Source organism: Podarcis pityusensis, assembly GCF_964106645.2.
Source record: "Podarcis pityusensis genome assembly, chromosome: 10".
Classification (NCBI taxonomy): Eukaryota; Metazoa; Chordata; class Lepidosauria; order Squamata; family Lacertidae; genus Podarcis; species Podarcis pityusensis.
The window spans coordinates 20,779,429-20,799,651 of NC_138035.1; the positions used below are offsets into that span (position 1 = coordinate 20,779,429).

Genomic DNA, 20,223 nt, shown 5'->3' on the forward strand with positions numbered 1-20,223 from the left:
TGACAATACTGGCCTTCCAAAGACAGGGTGCCACCTGTTACAAAACCACAAAGTGAGTTTCCCCTAGTGACGGAATGTGAAAATGTGGCTCCTCCCATAAGGTTTGACAAGCAACGATCATGCACACTCTTCCACACATATCCTGAACACATATCATCAGTTTCATAAAACAAAAATGTTCCAGTATGTACGATGGAAAAAGTTTTGGAGAGTTCTTTAATTTTTTAAAAAAATTATATATTACCTTATTCGTTTAAAAAACTGTTTCAGATGTCTTTCTTCTTAAATTTTATTTTAAAACATAGTTATTTTGTTGTTGTTGTGTTATTTTTAATTCTACCTTCTTAACTTTCTGGTGGTTGCAGTTCTGGGCTCCCTCGGGAGGAAGAATGGGCTACACATTTAATACACAAAATAAATAAATTAGGGGGTAGCCAATGTAGTTTCCCCAGACCACATGGCCAATAGTCAGGGATGATGGGGGCTGTAGCCCCACATCTGGAGGGCAGCCTCACATCTGGAGGGACAAACCTACTTGAATTCATCTATCTGGCACCAACATTGCTGTCCTTTCAGTGCAGGCAAGGATATGTTTATTCTTCCATTTTTTTTTCCAATTTTAAAACTTTCCCCTCTATAATTAAAAAATCCTCTCCCCTCCCCCCTAGTTCTTAGTTATATTTTAATTTTATGTAGTATCTTGTTTTTGTAAACTGCCCTGGCAGAATATGAATCTTTAAATTAAATAACAACAAATAAATGCCTATGAACAGAAAAAGGCTTAAATTGCAAGGCCAGGAGAATTTAAACTCTTCTTTAAATTGCTTGCAGGCACGCATCCGAAACAGATTTCCTCCTTTCTGCAGAGTTAACAATTTAATTCACCCCTCTCTGGTAGCAGTCTTGTGCTGGTAGCATTTGTCACTTATCCTCAGGAAGCTGTATTAACAGCCTCAGAATAGGATAAGTTTGAAAATGTTGGACCGCACACTTTCCCACAATATTCATGACACACACATGATATATAGGCAAATAAAATACATGTGTGCACACACACGCCTTCAAAGGGGCAGCACAGAAATTCAGATACAGAAGAAATATTAAAAAGTGAGGTAATTGCTTTTAAAAGTCAGTCCAGAAGACCCTGCAAACTATTTTAAATATGTTAAGAAAAATATTGGTGTGAAATGCTCTGAGCTAAGCAGTCAAAAGGGTTAACACCCAAAAATAAGCAACGTCTTTCCACAGAAACTGCTGTATTCCTGAAGGTTATAATTTTCTTGGAAGACAGTCACAGCCTTTGCAACGATGGTGAATCTTCAGTTGGTGCTTAGACTAAATTTGTAGGAGAATGCAGAGCACTCTGTTAAGATATATGCATTTGGCTTTAAAAGATATTGTTTGGCTGTTTCAGGTCAGTTCTTTTAAAAACATTGTTTCTGAAAAAACCACCCCCGCTATTACCATTCATGTGGGCAAGTTAGACGAAAACTCAGCAACCTGATTGAACTAAAAGTTAAGTCAGCTTACCTTGAGAATAAAGAAGGATCTGCATTTCTAGGAGAACACACGTAAAAACCTGGATGAGGTTCTCCAAACCCAATAACTCAAAGGCCTCCCGGAGAGGGTAGTCGGATAGCGGGAGTTCATTAGGCCCGGGTCTCTGGCAAAAGATAGGCTCATAGACCCCGTAGAATTTGAGAGACCTTCCTGGAGGCGGAAGGGGCACTTCATAAAGAATGTTATGGATGTAGCTCTCCAGGGGTAAAGGTGGAGGTTGCTGGGAGGTGACTGCCTTGTAAAGCTGGATGAGGAATTTCTTGCAGGCTTGCATGAAAGGAAGGGGAGCAATGAGGCAAATGCACTTGGAGACGTAGAGAGTGTCCCTGTTGATATCGTAGGAGTTGTAGCGTTGCATCTTGGCCAGCGATGTGGAGTCACCTTCGTCGAGGCTGCTTGCCAGGGAGTCCATGCTGCACGACGACGAGGCGCAGACGCTGTTGCATTGCTCTGCGTTGTGCATTTGATAAAGCGTCTGCATAGCTGTGCAAATCTGCTTGCTCGTGACCTCCTCGTAAAAGGTGAGTACGAACCCGTAAGTGCGGGAACCATCTTCCCGGGTAATGATGAACGAGTGGAACTGGGGGTCTCTGTTATCGGTCTGAGTCCTGAAGGATAGCCCTTTGGGCATACATAACTGCAAGAAGAGTGGGGAGGGGGAACACAACACATCAGTAGCTCATCTAATTTCACCTGGTGTAACCCACAAGGATGTTTCTCTTGTGCAGGCCCCAAGGCAATGTCCAGGAGCTCACGCCATTTGTATAATTCCTGTTTGGTTCAAGAGGGTTTGCACAGGAGATGCTTATGGCAGAAGAAGTTGGAGAAAGCTATCTTGTTAAACCAGTTAATTAAAAAAAAAAAAATCTGCACTCTTGAAAATAAGATTCCCAGCCTCAAGCACAAAAGGACATAGCCTTTAATTTGTATTTTTTATGAAGCAAACGGAATGACTTTGCACAATTATACTGCAACAGCCATTTGCCACCGTTCATAAATTCATTTACAGCCTCATGAGTTAAATGTGAGTATCTCAATAATGCAGCGAACAAGAGCTCCTCTATTTCCTTTGTCAGTAATGTGGAGTACACATAATTCTTAAAAGGGAGCAAAATTTACTGGTAAAAAAAATTAAGCAAGCAAAAGCTGAATTGTTCAAGGAAACCGCAATCAGAAAAAAGGAAGAAAGGAAAACCCAACCAGGATTCCCCATGGAACAAATAGCTGCAGCAACTTTATACAAGTTACAAAGAAATGTATGTTCTTATTAATTTTGGTAGTGGAAGCATAGGTGTAAAGCAGGCATGTCCAAAATCCGTTTCGGGGGCCGAATACGGCCCGCCGGTTGGTTTAATCCAGCCTCTGTGGCAGTTTATTTCCTGGGGTAAAATCCTAAAAAACCTCAACAACTTCAATCCTAAAAAAAGCCCTTCACTTCATCAAATCTGGCCCTCTTTGAAAAAAGTTTGGACACCACTGACTGTAAAGGTAAAGGCAAAGCATAACCGTATTTAGCATCCAACAAGGTAAAATCCCATTATTCTCACTCAATGCCGCTAGCTACAGAGAACACTAAAATTACTGCTTTACCAGACGTGAAATGCAACTCAACCATTGGCACTGGAAGCAGAACAGTGAGACGTGCAAGTGTAGATCTAGTATTGTCATCACTGTGAGTCATCCAGACTGGGTCCTCAAAATCCCTTTTACAGTTAATGCATAGAACAGTATGGATATGACTCAGTAGCAGGGTTTAATTTCATCTAACTGATAGCCTGTGTTACAATTTTATGGTTCATGTCAACAAAGGCTATTTCTGGATGGCAGCCATGCATTCATTCAAAATGTTTCCAGATTGTTAATGCTCACAGGGCAGCATTTTTACCACCACATCCTGCAATCAGAGATTTTCCAGGCTAGATTTAAAACTGAGATTGATTCAACAACAACAAAATACATTTGGGGTAGACAGGACAACATCTATGGAAGGAAGCATAAATTTGGAAATGCCTCACTGAGGTATGTGATGTGGGCTTGTTTGCCACTTAACAGAAGATTCAAAATATTTATATATAATTTGCGTGTGCCTGGGTGTTTGCACGTGAGAGAGAGATCATGTATAACACAAGCCCCTGTTGGATGTGTACATCCACAGTAAACACACATTCAAAATCACAGAACTGTAGAGTTTGGAGGGACTACGAGGATCATCTAGTCCAACCCCCTGCAATGCAGGAATCTTTTGCCCAACGTGGGGCTTGAACCCACAACCCAGAGACTGAGTCTTGTTGGGCATTTAGTAACTGCAAAGCAAGGACTGCCTGTAAGCTAGTGGCTACAACTCAAGGTATTGACAATCATTTATAAAGCCCTAAACAGCTGAGGGCACAAGGTGTTGCATGTGCACCTCCTCTAGTACCAGACAACACAATCCTAATGATGGGGAAGGAATTCTGTTTGTGGTCCTCCTGAGGTATTGTGGTGAGAGGGACTTGCAGAAGGGTCTTGTCACTGTCCAGAGTGAGGAATCAACTCTTTCTTGTCAAAAGTACACTTACAAGTTAGGAAAATGCATGTCTATTCATAAACACACGTTTTCATTGATGTTTTTTTCCTGTGAAAATGCTTTGAGATATTATATGGGATGTGATTCACAAATGGAATCAAACCAAGAAATAATACATTAAATGAACATATATTCATTAGACTGTTTGGCAGCTGCAATTCTAGCCAATAATATTCTGCCAGTAGGGAGTAGATCAAGCAAGGGTAGTGATTGCGGCAGGATCTACCATTTTTCAGGGCTATGACTTACTCACCCTTACGTTTCCAGGCTCATAGATCCTAAAATAGTCACATAGAAAGGACTTATTACTAATTCCCAGGGTGGGGGTGAGGAATAAGCAAGAAAGGATAAGAAGCAACAGCTTGGGAACATTTACATTTGCCAATGGATAAGGACATGAGTCACCTGGGATATCCCCCATAATTTAAGTGCAGGATGAAAAGCAGCCATTGCTGTCTGTGAGAAAACAGAGGTTTCAATGTGTGTTACATCCTGCAAGGTTCAGTACAAATGGAGAGCTGCAGTTTAGAAAAGGATTCCCCCTTCCTATCTCCTTTTCCATGAACTAGATTTCTCAGAAGCCATTTGCAATCCGTTTAGCATCCAGCAGTCCCAGAAAGCTCCCCCATGGGCTAACCTTCAAAAAAGCTCATGCATTCGCCTCCAAGGAAGACCACCAATTGCTATTTATATAAAAGGCAGGCAGAAATGCAAGGCAATGACAAAACTAATACTAAAAGAAAAAGAGCAACGAAAGCCAGCAACCGCCTATGGTTATTGTTAGCAGGGGAGAGAGAAATGCTCTCTTAAGTGAGGCTTTTATTCCCCAGCCCTTAAAATGACAACAAACAAGATTTCGGGCAGAAACAGCTCCATAAGGATTATTTATCTTAGCACATTGTTTTCACCCCATCAACATATAGAATGGTGTCATTAATAGGTCAGGAAGTGAAGAAGGCCTAAAGCAGCCTGTTCTGTTTTCGTCTTGGTTCTGATGAGGACTGTAGACCAGGGGTAGGCAACCTAAGGCCCGGATGCAGCCCAATCGCCTTCTAAATCCAGCCCGCGGACGGTCTGAGAATCAGAATGTTTTTACATGAGTAGAATGTGTGCTTTTATTTAAAATGCATCTCTGGGTTATTTGTGGGGCATAGGAATTCGTTCTTTCTTTCTTTTTCAAAATATAGTCCGGCCCCCCACAAGCTCTGAGGGACAGTGGACCGGCCTGCCCAGAAGGGAAACAGGAGCAAAACAAGTGATGAATGAATGAATGAAAGCCTGTGAGAGAGCATGAAAAGGAGGAGAAGGACAAGCAAGATACTGATTGAAGCAATAATAGGGGAAATGAGCATGAATGTGGTGAACTGAGAGCTTACAGAAGGGGACAACGGGAGGGAGAGAAAACAGGTAAGAGAGGGAAGGAGGCTTGTAAGTCTGGGACAATAGACTGCTTAAGAGTCAGGAGCATAAATAAACAAACCCTGGAGGTTTTTAAGCAGAGGTTGGGTGGTCATCTGTCATGGATGCTTTCCTGCACTGCAGGGGGTTGGACTAGATAACCCTTGGGTTCCTCCTAACTCTACAATTCTATGATTCTATGGCTGTGCTTGCTGATAAGATGAGCCTTAACCTTGAAATGTAGATGGGATCACCAGGTGGCTCTGAACAGAAGAGGCATGCTGAATTTCTGAATGCATTTGGGACCACAAAGAAGTAAGGGAGGAAGCTTCACAGACAGATTGCTCTGTAATTCCAATAATAAATCCCTTGCCACTATTTTGTACCTAGCTCTAAATTTGAGATCTAGTAAACAAAGCAAAACAGTAGGTTCTGCCAAGCCTGAATTCTGCCCAATACTGCTTTATACAATAGTAATATTCACTGGCAAAACTAGTGTTCCACCAATAACAGTTGACAAAGGATAATCTGAAAATCGTACTCCTTTTGAAAGGAACACTTTCAAGCAGAAAACTGGTTCAGTGTGACAGCCTAAAAGCCAACAAGGAAACAGAAGGGGAAACTAACCCAAAGCTTCTCTGCTTAAATTTAGGGGGCAAGCCTACGTTTACTTGGAAATTAAGCTTCATGGAACTCAGTGGGTCTCGGCGCATTAAAAAAAAGGGGGGGGGGACTTCAAGTTGATATGCAGCCTTAAGCAATCACTACACCAAAATCCTACACTGCTACTTTCCCCAGCCTCCCCAGCCTACTTTTCACACTGTGGCTGAAGGAGATAGGAAGAGAGGAAGGCTGAAGCATGCAAGAGAAACCAGCCTTCCTACAGAGATGGGGAAAATAATGGAAGGAGGAGCCCTCTCTTTGGAAGGAGTCTTCTCTACATACCATGTTGACTGCATCTTGATCAAAGGGGTTCCACTCTATGTTCTGGGGAAAGTGAGCCAAGACTTTGGACTTGAAAGTTCTTCTTAAGGGGCTCTGGTCAAAGTTTTCTCCTGCAACAAATAAACACAATAGTCACAACAACTGGTTTGCAAGACATCTGGCCTGCTCAACATCTGATCAAAGAAGAAAATGCAGAGGGAAAAGACATGTACGTTTTTACTTCATCGGCTTTTAGAAAAGGAAGGTCTAAAGGACGTGCACAAGATGCATTCAGCCATTCCTTCCTTCAGTTAACTTGGTTCTGTAATTTGAACTGATGTGGCTGCTTTTTAAAGCTACTAAAAGCAGTGCTGAAAACTCACAATCGTCATTAGGGGCTGCTGTAGAATGGCTGTGAGCCACACTGGCAACTTAATACTCTTGCCCAAGTTTAATGTATTCAGTCTAATCTCCGGCATAGTGGCGGAAAGATCAGCGGAAGAAGGGCGACACATGAACTTGCATGGTATACAACAGTGTCTGCAATAAGAAACAAATGTGAAAAAATGTGATCCAGGGATCAGCTCCCCATCATCAAGGGAGGAATGCTCATGTTTGTCTACTTAAGAAAAAGCTGGTAGAAAGGTCCACTGAGGCACTCCAAAAAACTCCTGCTCAATGAGACCTAGAAGTTTCAGCATCTCTGCAAAGGGCCAAGACACTATGTTAACTGCATCTATGCACTGATCATGCAGCCCTGTTGTTTTTAATGCAGAAAAGCATCAGGGAAAGGGGCTGAAAAGTATGAGGATCCTAGCAAGCAGCCAAGGTGATTTAAACCCAGGAAATGCCCCACTGGCACCATTAGGGAGGAAAGCATTGAATTCTCTCTAGCCACTTGGTAGGATAGTGATAATTATCAGCCCACCACAAGCAGATGCTATTTGCACTTCTGAAAACCTCCATGTTGAACACTGTAATGCCTAACAGGTATGGTGTCACCAGAGTTCTCTAGCAAAAGCGCAACTGGATATAAGTTGCATAAGGAGACCACAGTTCATTTCAACTGGGCTTGCACGGGAGACTTGCCTATGGTGGTGTGCTTTATGCCACCTGCTTCACGTGGCAAAATATCTCAGGCTGGCCCTAGACAGTGATAGCACCAAACTTCAGGAGATGGGAACTTCAGAAAGGAAAAGTGAACCCACAACATTCTTCTTGGTTGAGAAACAAGGCGAAGGGCATTCAATTTAGCACCATCAGTTTCAATGCTGGCCCCTCGTTCCCCACCCACCCCAAAAGTATAGCACTATATCCAGCAGTAGTAAGCATTAGTGGTAGTAGTAGTAGTAGTAATAATAATAATAATAATAATAATATTTATACCTTGCCCATCTGGCTTGGTTTCCCCAGCCACTCTAGAGGCTTATAGCATATATAAAAACACAGTATAACATCAAACATTAAAAAATTCCTGATGCTGGGCTGCCTTCAGATGTCTTCTAAAAGTTGTGTAATTCTTTATCTCCTTGACATCTGAAGTGAGGGTGTTCCACAGGTAGGGTGCCACTACCAAGAAGGCCCTCTGCCTGATTCCCTGTAACTTCGCTTCTCTCAGTGAGGGAACCAGCAGAAGACCCTCGGAGGAGGACCTCCATGTCTGGGCTGAGTGATGGCGGTGGAGATGCTCCTTCAGGTATACTGGACAGAGGCCATTGAGGGCTTTAAAGGTCAGCACCAACACTTTGAATTGTGCTCAGAAATGTACTGGGAGCCAATGTAGGTCTTTCAGGACCAGTGTTATAAGGTCCTGGTGGATCCCCCCTCTCTGCTAGTGGAACAGATTTCTACTGTGCAACGGAGCTTACCCTTCCTCTGCTTTAAAGGGTTGGGTTGATGGCAAGACCCTAAATTAACTTCTGTGCCCAGTCCCAGCTGCCTGGAGCTGATGGGAATTGGGAGTCCCACAACATCTGGAGAACTGCAGGTTCCCCATTCCTACTATAAAATCCTAGATAGAAAACAATCAATACTTGTTATCACCTACAAGAAAGATACTAGGTTCTGTTGAGGTAGTTCCACATTTCTTCAGGAACTCCTAAGTCTTATCTCAGAATCCTTGTGCATCATAAAAACTACATAAAAATGCACCTTAGACATAAGGCACCCTCAAGCCCCATAGCTCATGTGGCTAAACTTCAGCTCCCCAGAAGCTGTTATCACTCCAACTCCCATCAGCCCCAGCCAATATGGCCAATGGGAAGGGAAGATGGGAACTGTAGTCTAGCAACTTCTAGTAAACCATAGTCTAGTAAACTGTAGTCTAGCAACTTCTAGTAAACCATAGTCTATTAAACTGTAGTCTAGCAACTTCTAGTAAACCATACCTGCCCTTAGAAAATGGCCTGTCCGTTAACTGCTGAACTTCTCACTCAACTCAGCAAGGTACAATCTGCTGGTTAGGATCATTTTGAAACTTTACACAGAAGCAAGCCAATGTTTATCTTGTAATACACTTGTGCCAGGGGAAGGCTGTAATATAATATATAATAATAATTTATTATTCATACCCCGCCCATCCGTCTGGGTGTCCCCAGCCACTCTGGGCAGCTCCCAACAGAATATTAAAAACTCGATAAAACAGCTTCCCATCAAGCAAAGATGTACAATAAACACATCTCCAGCTATGAGTCTCATCAAATTCACCACTTTCATTTTTTCAGCAATATATCTGTTTAGAATATACACCTAAAAGTAAACATATTTTAAGACTCATAAAAGCCATTCTCAGTTTGTTATTTTCCCAGAACATATACACCTCAACACATTTACATACATTTTCCTGTCTCTGCTTTAAATTGGACAAAAATGTCCTGCTCATTTTTTGCTTTTTAGAAAAAATAATAGCTACTAACACAAAAAGATGCAATGTGTAGTAAGGCCCAGTTTAGAAAAGCAATTGCAAAAGAGGACTAAATACAACACAACACAGAGAAATACACATGTGTATACAGGCTGCCAATCAAAGGACTGAAAACACTGCAACGAATGGTGCAGATTACTGCTTGTTGTAGAGCAACATTGTATAGTTATGTAGACTTATCTGCTTGGTGCATATGTTGTGGTGTACTGCAGCCAGTGCTTTGAAGTTTGGAAAACTCATATGAGAATTGGAGCAAGCATCGCTCCACCACCCTCACAGCAATAAATATGGATCTTGGCATCTAATATATAATTGTAGGTTTTTCTAGGTATTTGAGACTTGCATATTTTGAAATTTTAAAGATGAACAAAAATCATTTTGCTGGATAACTGTATCACTAGAATTAATTACTTTCTCAGCTGAAAAAAATATAATCCACAAAGCCAAACACTGAGAAGAGTTCCAGTAGTTCTACTTTTGCTTACTTTGTACTGCAAAAATAAAGATGTTTTCAAGCACCTGCAAAGGTGAGGAATGCATGTCTTGGGGGTGTCATAAGTTAATAATTATAATATTAACTTACAAATTGCACTGGCTCAGTAACTTATTTTAATTCACATTTGGCAAGATGCGGGAAATACAAAACTATTCATCAAAAGTAAGTCTGAATGCACTTATTGGGACTACCTAGCTAGATAAATGTGCACAGGATTGCAGTCATGAACTCAAACATGTTCTGAAATACAGAAAATGGTGCAATTTATTTACTTTCTAAGCCTTTGTAAATATTGCTGTGTCCCACTCACACTCATTCTAAAATCCCATAATAGGCAGTATTATGGCAGTAAGCCTTTACGTCCTAATCCAAGAGAAAACTACTATAATAAATTACCATTGCAGTGGCACTCTATGAGTGATATGCAAACTAATGGAAACTGCAGAGCATAAAAAAATAAGAGGATTTCACCCAACGCAGACCTGCAACAGGGCTAGAAATTATTGAAGAAATAATAATGCGTGTGATGCAATAAAGTCGTATTTTATTCATCTGTTGCCATTTTTTCCTCTAGTGAATATATGAAGATAAAGCTGAAGGGAAAACTCTACTAAAAATGAGTCTCCAGAAAAGAGAACTGTGAATGTCTGACAATATATATAAAACAGTATGTTTTATTACAAGCTCTCAGTGTTGTGGAGTCTCCGATTTAGAAGTTTCAAATGTTGCAAAATTCGACTAATAATAAGGGTAAATACTGGCTTACTAGTGTAACGTTTCATTTTTTGAGCGTCCTTTAAAATTTCATCAAGGATGAACGGAGATTTGCACACATTTCTATGGTCCAAGTCCAACACTTTTAGGCACTGTGCTACACTGGTTTTCAAGTCAGATTTCATTGTTAAAGTAAGACTTTCTTAAATGCAACATACTGTGGTACCTTGAGTTAAGTACTTAATTCGTTCTGGAGGTCCGTTCTTAACCTGAAACTGTTCTTAACCTGAAGCACCACTTTAGCTAATGGGGCCTCCCGCTGCCGCTGCGCCGCCGGAGCCCGATTTCTGTTCTTATCCTGAAGCAAAGTTCTTAACCTGAAGCACTATTTCTGGGTTAGCAGAGTCTGTAACCTGAAGCGTATGTAACCCGAGGTACCACTGTACTTGTTACTGTTAGTCAGTATCTACCTTCTGAAGTTATTCTTCCATGCATTAAGGACACATGGGGGGGGTCATGCCCTGGCTCCAGTGTCCTCGTGGGACCCACCCTGACCTTCACCTGCTAAGCAAAAGGTCTGAAGGGGAAACCGAACCATGTTTGCCTGAGCACATAAACATAGTCTTCTCTATGTGCTCAGGAACCAATGTGGAAGAACCTCCTTGCATTCAGCTGAATGTGCATATATTGTATTCATCCTTCTGAAGGGGGCCGGTGGGCAGCAACTTTGTGCAGCCATAAGTCATTCCCTTTGCAAAATACTGCAAGATCATCATTTATTTAGAGACTCTGATGCCAATATGAAAGTTTTGTATGTGCAGGGGGTATGAAAAGAACAATATCTCCTATGTGCACATCGGGCTCCTCTTTTTGTGCATAGTGAGCATTCCCCAAGACCCTGTTTTTTGGCCAGCCATTGTCTTCTAGCCTAACCTACCTCACAGGGTTGTTTTGAGGATAAAATGAGAAGGGAGAAAACCAGGTATACTACCTCAAGCTCCTTGGAGTAAAGACAGAATGTAAATGCAAGAATGAACAAAATAAACATTTATAATTAGCTAACTCCTTTCTCTTGTCTGCCTGCAAAATCTAGGGCAATTTAGGCTTACAAATGTGTAACTAAATGTTATGGATGCTGCTGTTAAATTAGCACCTCTCTGTTTTATATGGGGAGCTAAGTGGTTTCCATTAAGCTGTAAATTAAAGTTGCATCATATAGTGTTCTTAGATAAGTAGCCAACAGTGCTTCAAAAATATTGCAGACAATATATTAATCAGGATTAAAATATGCTTAACATTAAAATATTTCACTTTTCTCAAAAACAAATGGGTTTGAAAATCAACTGGGAACCTGGACATTGGGAGTATTTGAAATGTGTAATCAATGCAGGAATAGGATGCCGATTAAAAGCAGCAAGGAACAAGGAAACAAGGAAGAAGAAAAGGAAGTCTAAAGTTATTACTGCAGACCATTCCTTAGGAACTGTTAGAATGTGAGAGCAATTTCCTTCTCCCGCAATTTCCCCCCAGTAGCTGGCATGCCAAAGCATGCCATCTTTGTTCCAGAAGATAAAACATTACTTTATGCATCTTACATCCTCCCACAAGAACTTGCCTATAAACTCAGATGCTTGCCTAAAGGGCAATTTTCCAGATTCCACTACTGTCAGCGAGGCAGGTGGCAACTGGAGATGTGACCTTTCCTTTGATGGTGGCCAAAGTTTTGCAACTCTTCGCCTGGAGAGGTACACCTGGTATCAAAATCTGTAATCTTTTTGGTACCAGAATTTTGGGGGGTGGGGAATCTTGATTCAATTTCTATCTAGTCAGGCAACTGATGTTTTGCTAGAACTGATGCTGCTCTTAATTCAATGCTGTTTTCAGGGTTGTTTTTTTGCACTGAGAGCCGCTCTGGGAACTTGTGTTGAAGGTAGGAGGACAGGATTAAAGCAAAACAAACTTGTTATGACCTTTCACAGGAAATCCTAAAAATTATTCAGGGTAGCTGTAGGGGACATTTCCAGACCGAACAAAAAGATTGTCTTCTTCTGGCATATAACCACATCTGCCATACAGGATGGTAGGACGGGAAATAATAAATTTATTGATTATTGATTACAAGGAATCAATCAAGATTGAACCAATCAAAGGAAGAGTGTTCAATTGAATTTAAAGTGCAAGATGGGTGTGATTACAGGAAATCTGGAGATTAAATTAGTAAGTATCCGCCATCTTTTTTTTTTTTTACCTGATGTTCTGTTTGCAGTATCTGAGCTCCTGCCATGACGATCGGCTTCTAGCCACTGGTATAAGACTACATAACACAACAGAAACAAAAAGCACGTATGAACAAAATGAACAGAAAGTGCAGACACACACAAAAACATGGTTAAGAAAAGGAGACATGCACCATGAAGTAGCAGTATTTCCTTCCACTGCTTCTGACAGAAAGCAAAAGAATGGAACAATGCATGTTAAGATGGACAGACACACACACACACACACACACACACACACACACACACACATATCCACATAGAGCTCAGCCCACCAGGAAAGTCTCCTGCAGGAACCCAATTGAGACAAACACTAGGTTTTTTTTAATGTGCTCAATCATTTCAAATTTGTGCTGCTTTTCCAAATGGGCTGTGCATTGTCTGTGATAGTAAACAGCAATGGAACACACTAGGGGGTAGTTCAGATATCGCTGCCTCCACACGAGCATCAATGAAGGGGAAGCATTCTATAAAGTTTAAGCAAGTGATCCTTAATCTGTGTTCTAAGAGGTTACAGTGCAGTACAATACAGTTTAGAAGTTAATGCTTGAATATGTCAGAAGCCACCCATGAGGTCCTCCAAATGTTGCCGGACTACAATTCCCATCACCACTGGGCCTGCTGGCTGAGGATGATGGGAGATGTAGTCCAACAACACGTGGCAGGCTGCACGCTCTCTATGCCTGGACTAAAGGAACACCTACTATGAGAAAAGTACTATGGCAATCAAACTACCATGTAGTGGCCAAAAATACTCTGGGAATATTTACTTACGTACAGCATTTGGCCAGCACATGGGAAAGCCATTTCAGGATTGAGTGTCCAGGTGTTGTTGGAGCACAACTCTAATCACCCATGAATATTTCCCATGCTGGCTAGACGTGGTGGGAGTCTGGAAATCTAAAGGTTCCCTGACCTTGTGAGAAAATAAGGAAGTGCAAGGATTCCCCAAGGCAGCATTCCCTGCAGCCCCAAATGTGTGGAGGGTGGGATACGGTTCTCCATTCCCTGGGCCCTGAATGACAGGGTTAAACAGAAGGGCTGGATACCAGGAGGCAGCATTAACTGGGCGATCTCAAAATTGCAAGGAGGATGCCTGCCCATTGTTCTGGAAGCTGGCGATTGGATGGTGCTTGGAAGTAAGTATTAAAAGCAACACTCTCAACATGTGTGGATTGCCACCATGGGCAATGCCAACACCTGAACTGCCCCATCTACAAACAAAATATGAGATGTTAAAATCAGCAATGAAAAGGAATTAGTATTTTAGAACAAGGAAAGCTTCTACACGTAATGCCATTCTCTCTCTCCCTTTTTGGTATTTATTCTATTTTTCAATAACAAGAAACCAAAGAAAACATAATCACATGGCTGACAGGCAGGGATTATGGGAGTTGGGCTCCTGATTTCTCAACCCCACCATATACAGTGTTAGGCTAGTTGGACCAATTGCACGATTCCATACAGGCCATCTTTACATGAAAATTGAGTAATCTGAGAACCTGAGGTTTCCATTTGGAAAAAAAGTTTCTAGTTCGCAACAGCAGCAAAAAGATGTAGACATGAAAATTTGAGGGCAAAGCCTAGTAAAACCTGAGAAAACAGAGCATTATATTTTCCGTGGTCAGGGACAGAGCTTCAGCACCTACTGCAGCATTTTGCTCCTCGCCACAACTGGCAGAAATGGAACGCACTACCTGTACTAAAGATGTGGGTTAAGCTAGGAGATATATGCATAATTTTAGACACATTGCAAACTCCACCTCTCTTTGCTATACGATTTGGGTTTACTATGGTGCTAAGTTCTGACAGAAATTTATGCAGCCCATGAGATTTGCACATCTTTGCAGCGACCTGAAACCACCTGCTTAGAATGGATGGCAGGGTGGGTGTCTGATTCTCGCAGCCAATGAAATGTGGGCTTGTTGAAGGGGGCACATTCAGTGTAGGAGAGGCTGAGCCAATGTAAACAGTCTCTTGTGCATTCCAGATTTTTTGAGATGATGCTTACAGAGACCTTTTGTTTCAGTGGTACTTAGTGGGCAAATAGGCACCCCCTTTTAAAAGAAATTGTCCCTTTCCTTCAGAATTATAAAAAAATACTCCTTGATTTGATTTTGTAATATGAACACTTAAAATTTAAAGGTCAAATTTATTGGCTAAAGCCAGACTAATCATTTGGGCAGCCCTCTTTAATTCATTTCATGTTTTTAAAACTAGAGATCATCTGCTCTGCAAAAAACACAGAAAAGTGAGAGAGAGACAGAACAGGTTGAACACTTAGAAGTGTCAACCTGCACTGCTGATGGAAATGAATACACGAGCAGTATACTAATGGTGCTATAACGACAGACAAAAATGGTTGTGTTTATATGGCCTCCGAGATCTCATTACCGCAAGCCATTCCTCTTTGATTAGCTTCTACACAGAACTGAGGCATGCACAGGCAAGACCTACAAATACACTTAGGAACAAGACACCCAAATATTTTCAAATAAAGCTCCTCCATTCATTCCCCAAGAGCTCAGTTATATCAAATGTTGGTCTACTGGGCTTATAAATAAGGGGCTGCCCCATTTTGCTATGAAGTATTCATGCACTTAACGCAAGGAGTTCGCTGTGATTGCTTGAGTCTACAAGTTATGCAAATCCCTGAAGTAAACTGATCAGCAAGACCCATTAAAATGAATATTAATTCACGGAGTACAATAAAACTCTTCATATTTTGATTCGCTGGGTCTATAACACAATTCACAGAGCACATGAAATCCTTTTCAAATTACTCTCTATGTGTGTGTTTTGTCTCCAGCAGAGAATAATTTGACTGCTTTAAACAACAGCTTTTCAAAAATACAATCTGGGAAAGGGTGTTTTATTCTAGACTTCCTTCCCATCCTCCACCTTCTGACCTCAATTGAAGGATCTCCACTGTCTGCCTGGAGAGTAACGTTATACCAACCAACAGCTTTGGTTTCTTAATATAGCTACACATCCAAATGCCAGCAGAATAACAAAGACATTCAAGGGGGGGGGCGGTGTTGCAATCTGAAAGGTAGACCAAACCTTAAGATTCCGGCTGAACAATATTCAAGTGAAAGCCACACACAAGCACAAACAACACGGCTGCTTGCAGAATAGAGACCCAGCGTACATAAACTGTGCTTTGCCTTGAGGAACTAAAAGCTCAATTACAGTTCGTATCATATGCATAATTTTCAGAGATACGATCACTTCCACTTCATGCATATATTGGCTTCGACGCCCCACCCCCCACTGCATTTCGACTGCTAGCTGCAAGCTATTTTATAATACTCTTGGCACACGCAAGGCTTATACCAAAAGGCACCAGTAAGCAGGTGCAGAACGGCATTTTCAGAATTCTAAGCATGGGAGAGAGCAATTTTCTTTTCGCCCCAAGCCTCTCTTTTCTCCACGCCAAACGCGCATGGAATTGAGACATTTCCTTTCTGTTGCCTCTCTGTCCTAGCATTCTAAGCATAGGATTGCTAACGTTTTATTTAAGGCACACCCACGGAGTGAAGCTTCGATACAGCACACATACCCATTAAAAGAGACAGCACTGTCACCCTTGCAAGAAGGCAAGTTCGTGAGGGATGATCACCTGGAACAACCCGAAGTTAATCTTATTATCTTGTATCATAGGAAACAAGGAATGGACATAGGCAGGCTGCCTTAAACCAGACCAAACTGTTGGTCCATTTAGTGCAGTACTGTCTACACTGACTGGCAGCAGCGCTCCAGGGTTTCAGGCAGAATCTCTGCCAATCCTGCCTGGAGATACTGGGGTTGAACTTGCAGCCTTCTGCATGCAAAGCAGATGCGCCCCCACCAAGCTACAGCCCTCCCCCACCCCTACCTAAAATTGCCAAGTAATGAACCTGCAATCTTTTGCATGCACAGTTAATTCAGAAGAACTATACGGCTATGAGTCAACAGCAGGGTTTAATTTCATTTAACTGATTGTCTTTGTTGACATGAACCATAAAATTGCAGCACAGGCCATTTCTGGACGGCTGCCATAAATCCATTCAAAATGTTTCCAGACTGTTAATGCTCACAGTGGTGGCGTTTTTATCACCGCCACCTCCAAGTGGAGATTTTTCCAATCCAGGAATGACACTAGCTTTTATGAGGCTGCCATCAACACATCTCCTCTGGCTGACCTATGACCTAATCCCCCAAAGCCTGATTCTGCCTTTCCTCCTTGGGGGCTCAGCGTGATCACATCTGGTTCCCCTCGTTATCTTCACAGTAAGGCAAGAGGTAGCTTGAGGCTGAGAAGGATCCCAACTCTGCCAGAAGCGACCTAATGAGCTTTGTAGCAGAGAATGGATCTGTAAACAGATCTCAAACATAAATGCAAGGATTTGAAGTCCAGGTCCAGCACTGTTTCACAACACCACCCACTGCCCTCCCCCAAATCCTAATACAGTGGTACCTCGGGTTAAGTACTTAATTCGTTCCGGAAGTCCGTTCTTAACCTGAAACTGTTCTTAACCTGAAGCACCACTTTAGCTAATGGGGCCTCCTGCTGCCGCCACACCGCTGGAGCACGATTTCTGTTCTTATCCTGAAGCAAAGTTCTTAACCCGAGGTAATATTTCTGGGTTAGCGGAGTCTGTAACCTGAAGCATATGTAACCCGAGGTACCACTGTATAACAGGCTTGAGAAACTTGCTTATATTGTCACACCTAATCTAGCCATATATTCTGTTTTCCATTTATGCCTAGACAAAAGCCACAGAGGAAATATGGAAGTGGGAGACAAAAGATGCTATCTATCACCATTGGTAATCCTAGCACCTACATGAGCAGTTCAGGTGCATAATGTATAACACTCCTGAAAATGAAATGGTTTGGTGCTTAAAATTCTACTACAGAAACATGTTAAATATGCTAAAATGTCATCCAATCTATATTTGAGGAGTGAAGTTATAGTTACGGAGAAACTGTGCAGCTGTAGCATTGTCAAAGCAAACCATGGATTGCTCTGAGAACTGACATGCTCCTTCCTCTTCTTCTCCCACCTTTCATTTTCACAGCTAACCATGGTCTGCATTGCTGAGTTTGATAGCCCTGGTCAGCTCCAAACCACAGGCTGCAAGCAAGATGCAATGAGTAGCTCTGAATACAGCCACTTTTTCAGCCCAATGTGTGAGTGAATGCATTCAATATCCAGAAAATACGTTTGTGGTTTCATAAACATGTCTGGGGGCTCCAGTTACAGGGCAAAAAGCTGGTTATAAAATATGGGAATAAAGCAGAAATAACCCTAGCATGAGGAACAAAGGAAGCTACCTAACAGCTCAGCATTGTCCATTCTGACTGGCATTTCAAGCAGAGGACATTCCTACAATGCTGGGAATTAAACCTGGGACTCTCCCAAAGCAAAGCACATACTAACCACTGAGCTACAGCCTTTCCCCAAATGTTATCCAATCTCTGCGTGGAACAATCAAGCAGGATTGCAAAAGGCTTACAGCCTAGAGATGACCCCCCCCCCAACACCACCACACCGTTTCTTAAGTCTACATTTCAAGAACCGTTTTTCCAAGGCAGTCACTGCTTATTCCAGCAGCCAGCATATCAATGTTTCCTACCCTCCGTTGGCATGTCAGTTAAAATCAAGGGTGTGAGCTTAGGCATGACTGTCAAGCCCTTTCAACTCATCTAGGGAAAAAATTCTATTTAAAAGCAAAATCCTAGGAGATGTCAACAATGTAGTGGGGTGCAACATGTTTGGAGTTATGTATGTGATAAAAAAAAAATTTCCCAAAGAATTAATAAAAAATACATTTTAAAAACCACCAATGCAGTGGGATACAAGAAACCAGGTTACTTCAGAGGTCCCAACCTGGCTCCCACAAAGCCCATTCACCTTCACCTGACATATCAAAATGGGATATCATGAACTGTCGGGGTGTTTTTAGGGTGGCTTATTCATGGTTAATGAGTAGGTAGCAGAAGTGAAGTGTTTGCAGCAAGACTACCTACTTATTTATATCATTTAGTTAGTTATTTAAGGCACTTTTATCCTGCTTTTAAATACCAAACCCTTCCAAAGGAGCCTCACATAAAAAGAGAATGTGAAACAACCAACTTACAAAGTGCCAGACAGATTAAAAATACGTTTGTTTTTCAATGATGTTTGTATCGTGCCTTGCTGTTTTTGGAAAGCGACAACACCTCTCTCAATAAAGCAAATCAACATATACGTTAAAAACCACCAGCAACAGAGCTGTGTAAGATACAGCAAACCACTGTTATGAAGTGCCTCCACAAAATGCTCTATAAAAAAATAGCCATGCCTTTTCAGCATAGCAAAGGGGAAGGGGCCTGGCAGGTCTCTCTGAGGAGGGCAGTCTACAGCACGGAGGGACCATGACCAAAGTGGCCATAAACCATGTGATGTCCTGCAATTGGGACATGCAGCAGAACCTGTAATCTTTAATATAACCTAGTATCAGATTATTTCAGGACCTTTCATTTAGAATTCAGGGTTTCCCAACCTTGGGTCTCCAGCTGTTGGACTACAACTCCCATCATCCCTAGCTAGCATGACCTGTGGTTTGGCAACCCTGGTTTAGATACCTCCACTGCCAGAGAAAGTAAACCTCTTGTACACTAGTTGCTCAGAATCAGAAGCAGGGAGAGGGTGACTGCATTAGGCCCTGCATGGCCACTGAGAAAACAGGATGCAACCTAGACCAGCCTTTGGCTTGATCTAGCACAGCTTCTCTTTAGGACAAAGACTGCTGATTGGCGGACATCAAAGGGGCTAGCACTGGGGTTAAGAACCCTTTCGACAACATGCTGGACCACAAAGAACTCTGCATAGGCAAGTGTTTTTTTAATATATATATAAAAAAGGTTACCACATATATACATGTGATGATGATGATGATAATTGATTGAACCTGCCACTTCTTACCCAAACAAGGTCTCTAAGCGACATATCTGCTTGCTCTTAAAATAAATTATAATAAAAAACATTCTTAACAACACATGCAGTTCATAAAAATCCACCCAAAATAATCTTGGGCAGCACAACTAGCAGCAAATAACATTGTTCTATTCATAGAATCATAGAGTTGGAAGAGACCACAAGGGCCATCGAATCCAACCCCCTGCCAAGCAGGAAACACCATCAGAGCACTCCTGACATATGGTTGTCAAGCCTCTGCTTAAAGACCTCCAAAGAAGGAAACTCCACCACACCCCTTGGCAGCAAATTCCACTGTCGAACAGCTCTTACTGTCAGGAAGTTCTTCCTAATGTTTAGGTGGAATCTTCTTTCTTGTAGTTTGGATCCATTGCTCTGTGTCCGCTTCTCTGGAGCAGCAGA

At 41.9% G+C, this 20,223-nt stretch overlaps 1 protein-coding gene across 6 annotated transcripts in view; it reads right to left on the reverse strand.

The window, feature by feature from the left end:
* DENND5B (DENN domain containing 5B) overlaps window positions 1–20,223 on the reverse strand; it is a 94,965-nt gene that overhangs the window by 38,462 nt on the left and 36,280 nt on the right. For 4 of the 6 annotated variants that reach the window (XM_081023935.1, XM_081023937.1, XM_081023938.1 and 1 more), the window contains exons 2-4: window positions 12,830–12,895; window positions 6,470–6,579; window positions 1,531–2,197 (exon numbers count right to left, since the gene is read on the reverse strand). In XM_081023935.1, coding sequence (XP_080880061.1) covers window positions 1,531–2,197; window positions 6,470–6,579; window positions 12,830–12,895 — 843 coding nt within the window. The remainder of the gene's footprint in view (window positions 1–1,530; window positions 2,198–6,469; window positions 6,580–12,829; window positions 12,896–20,223) is intronic. The other 2 variants (XM_081023936.1, XM_081023940.1) reach the window with 1 other exon arrangement.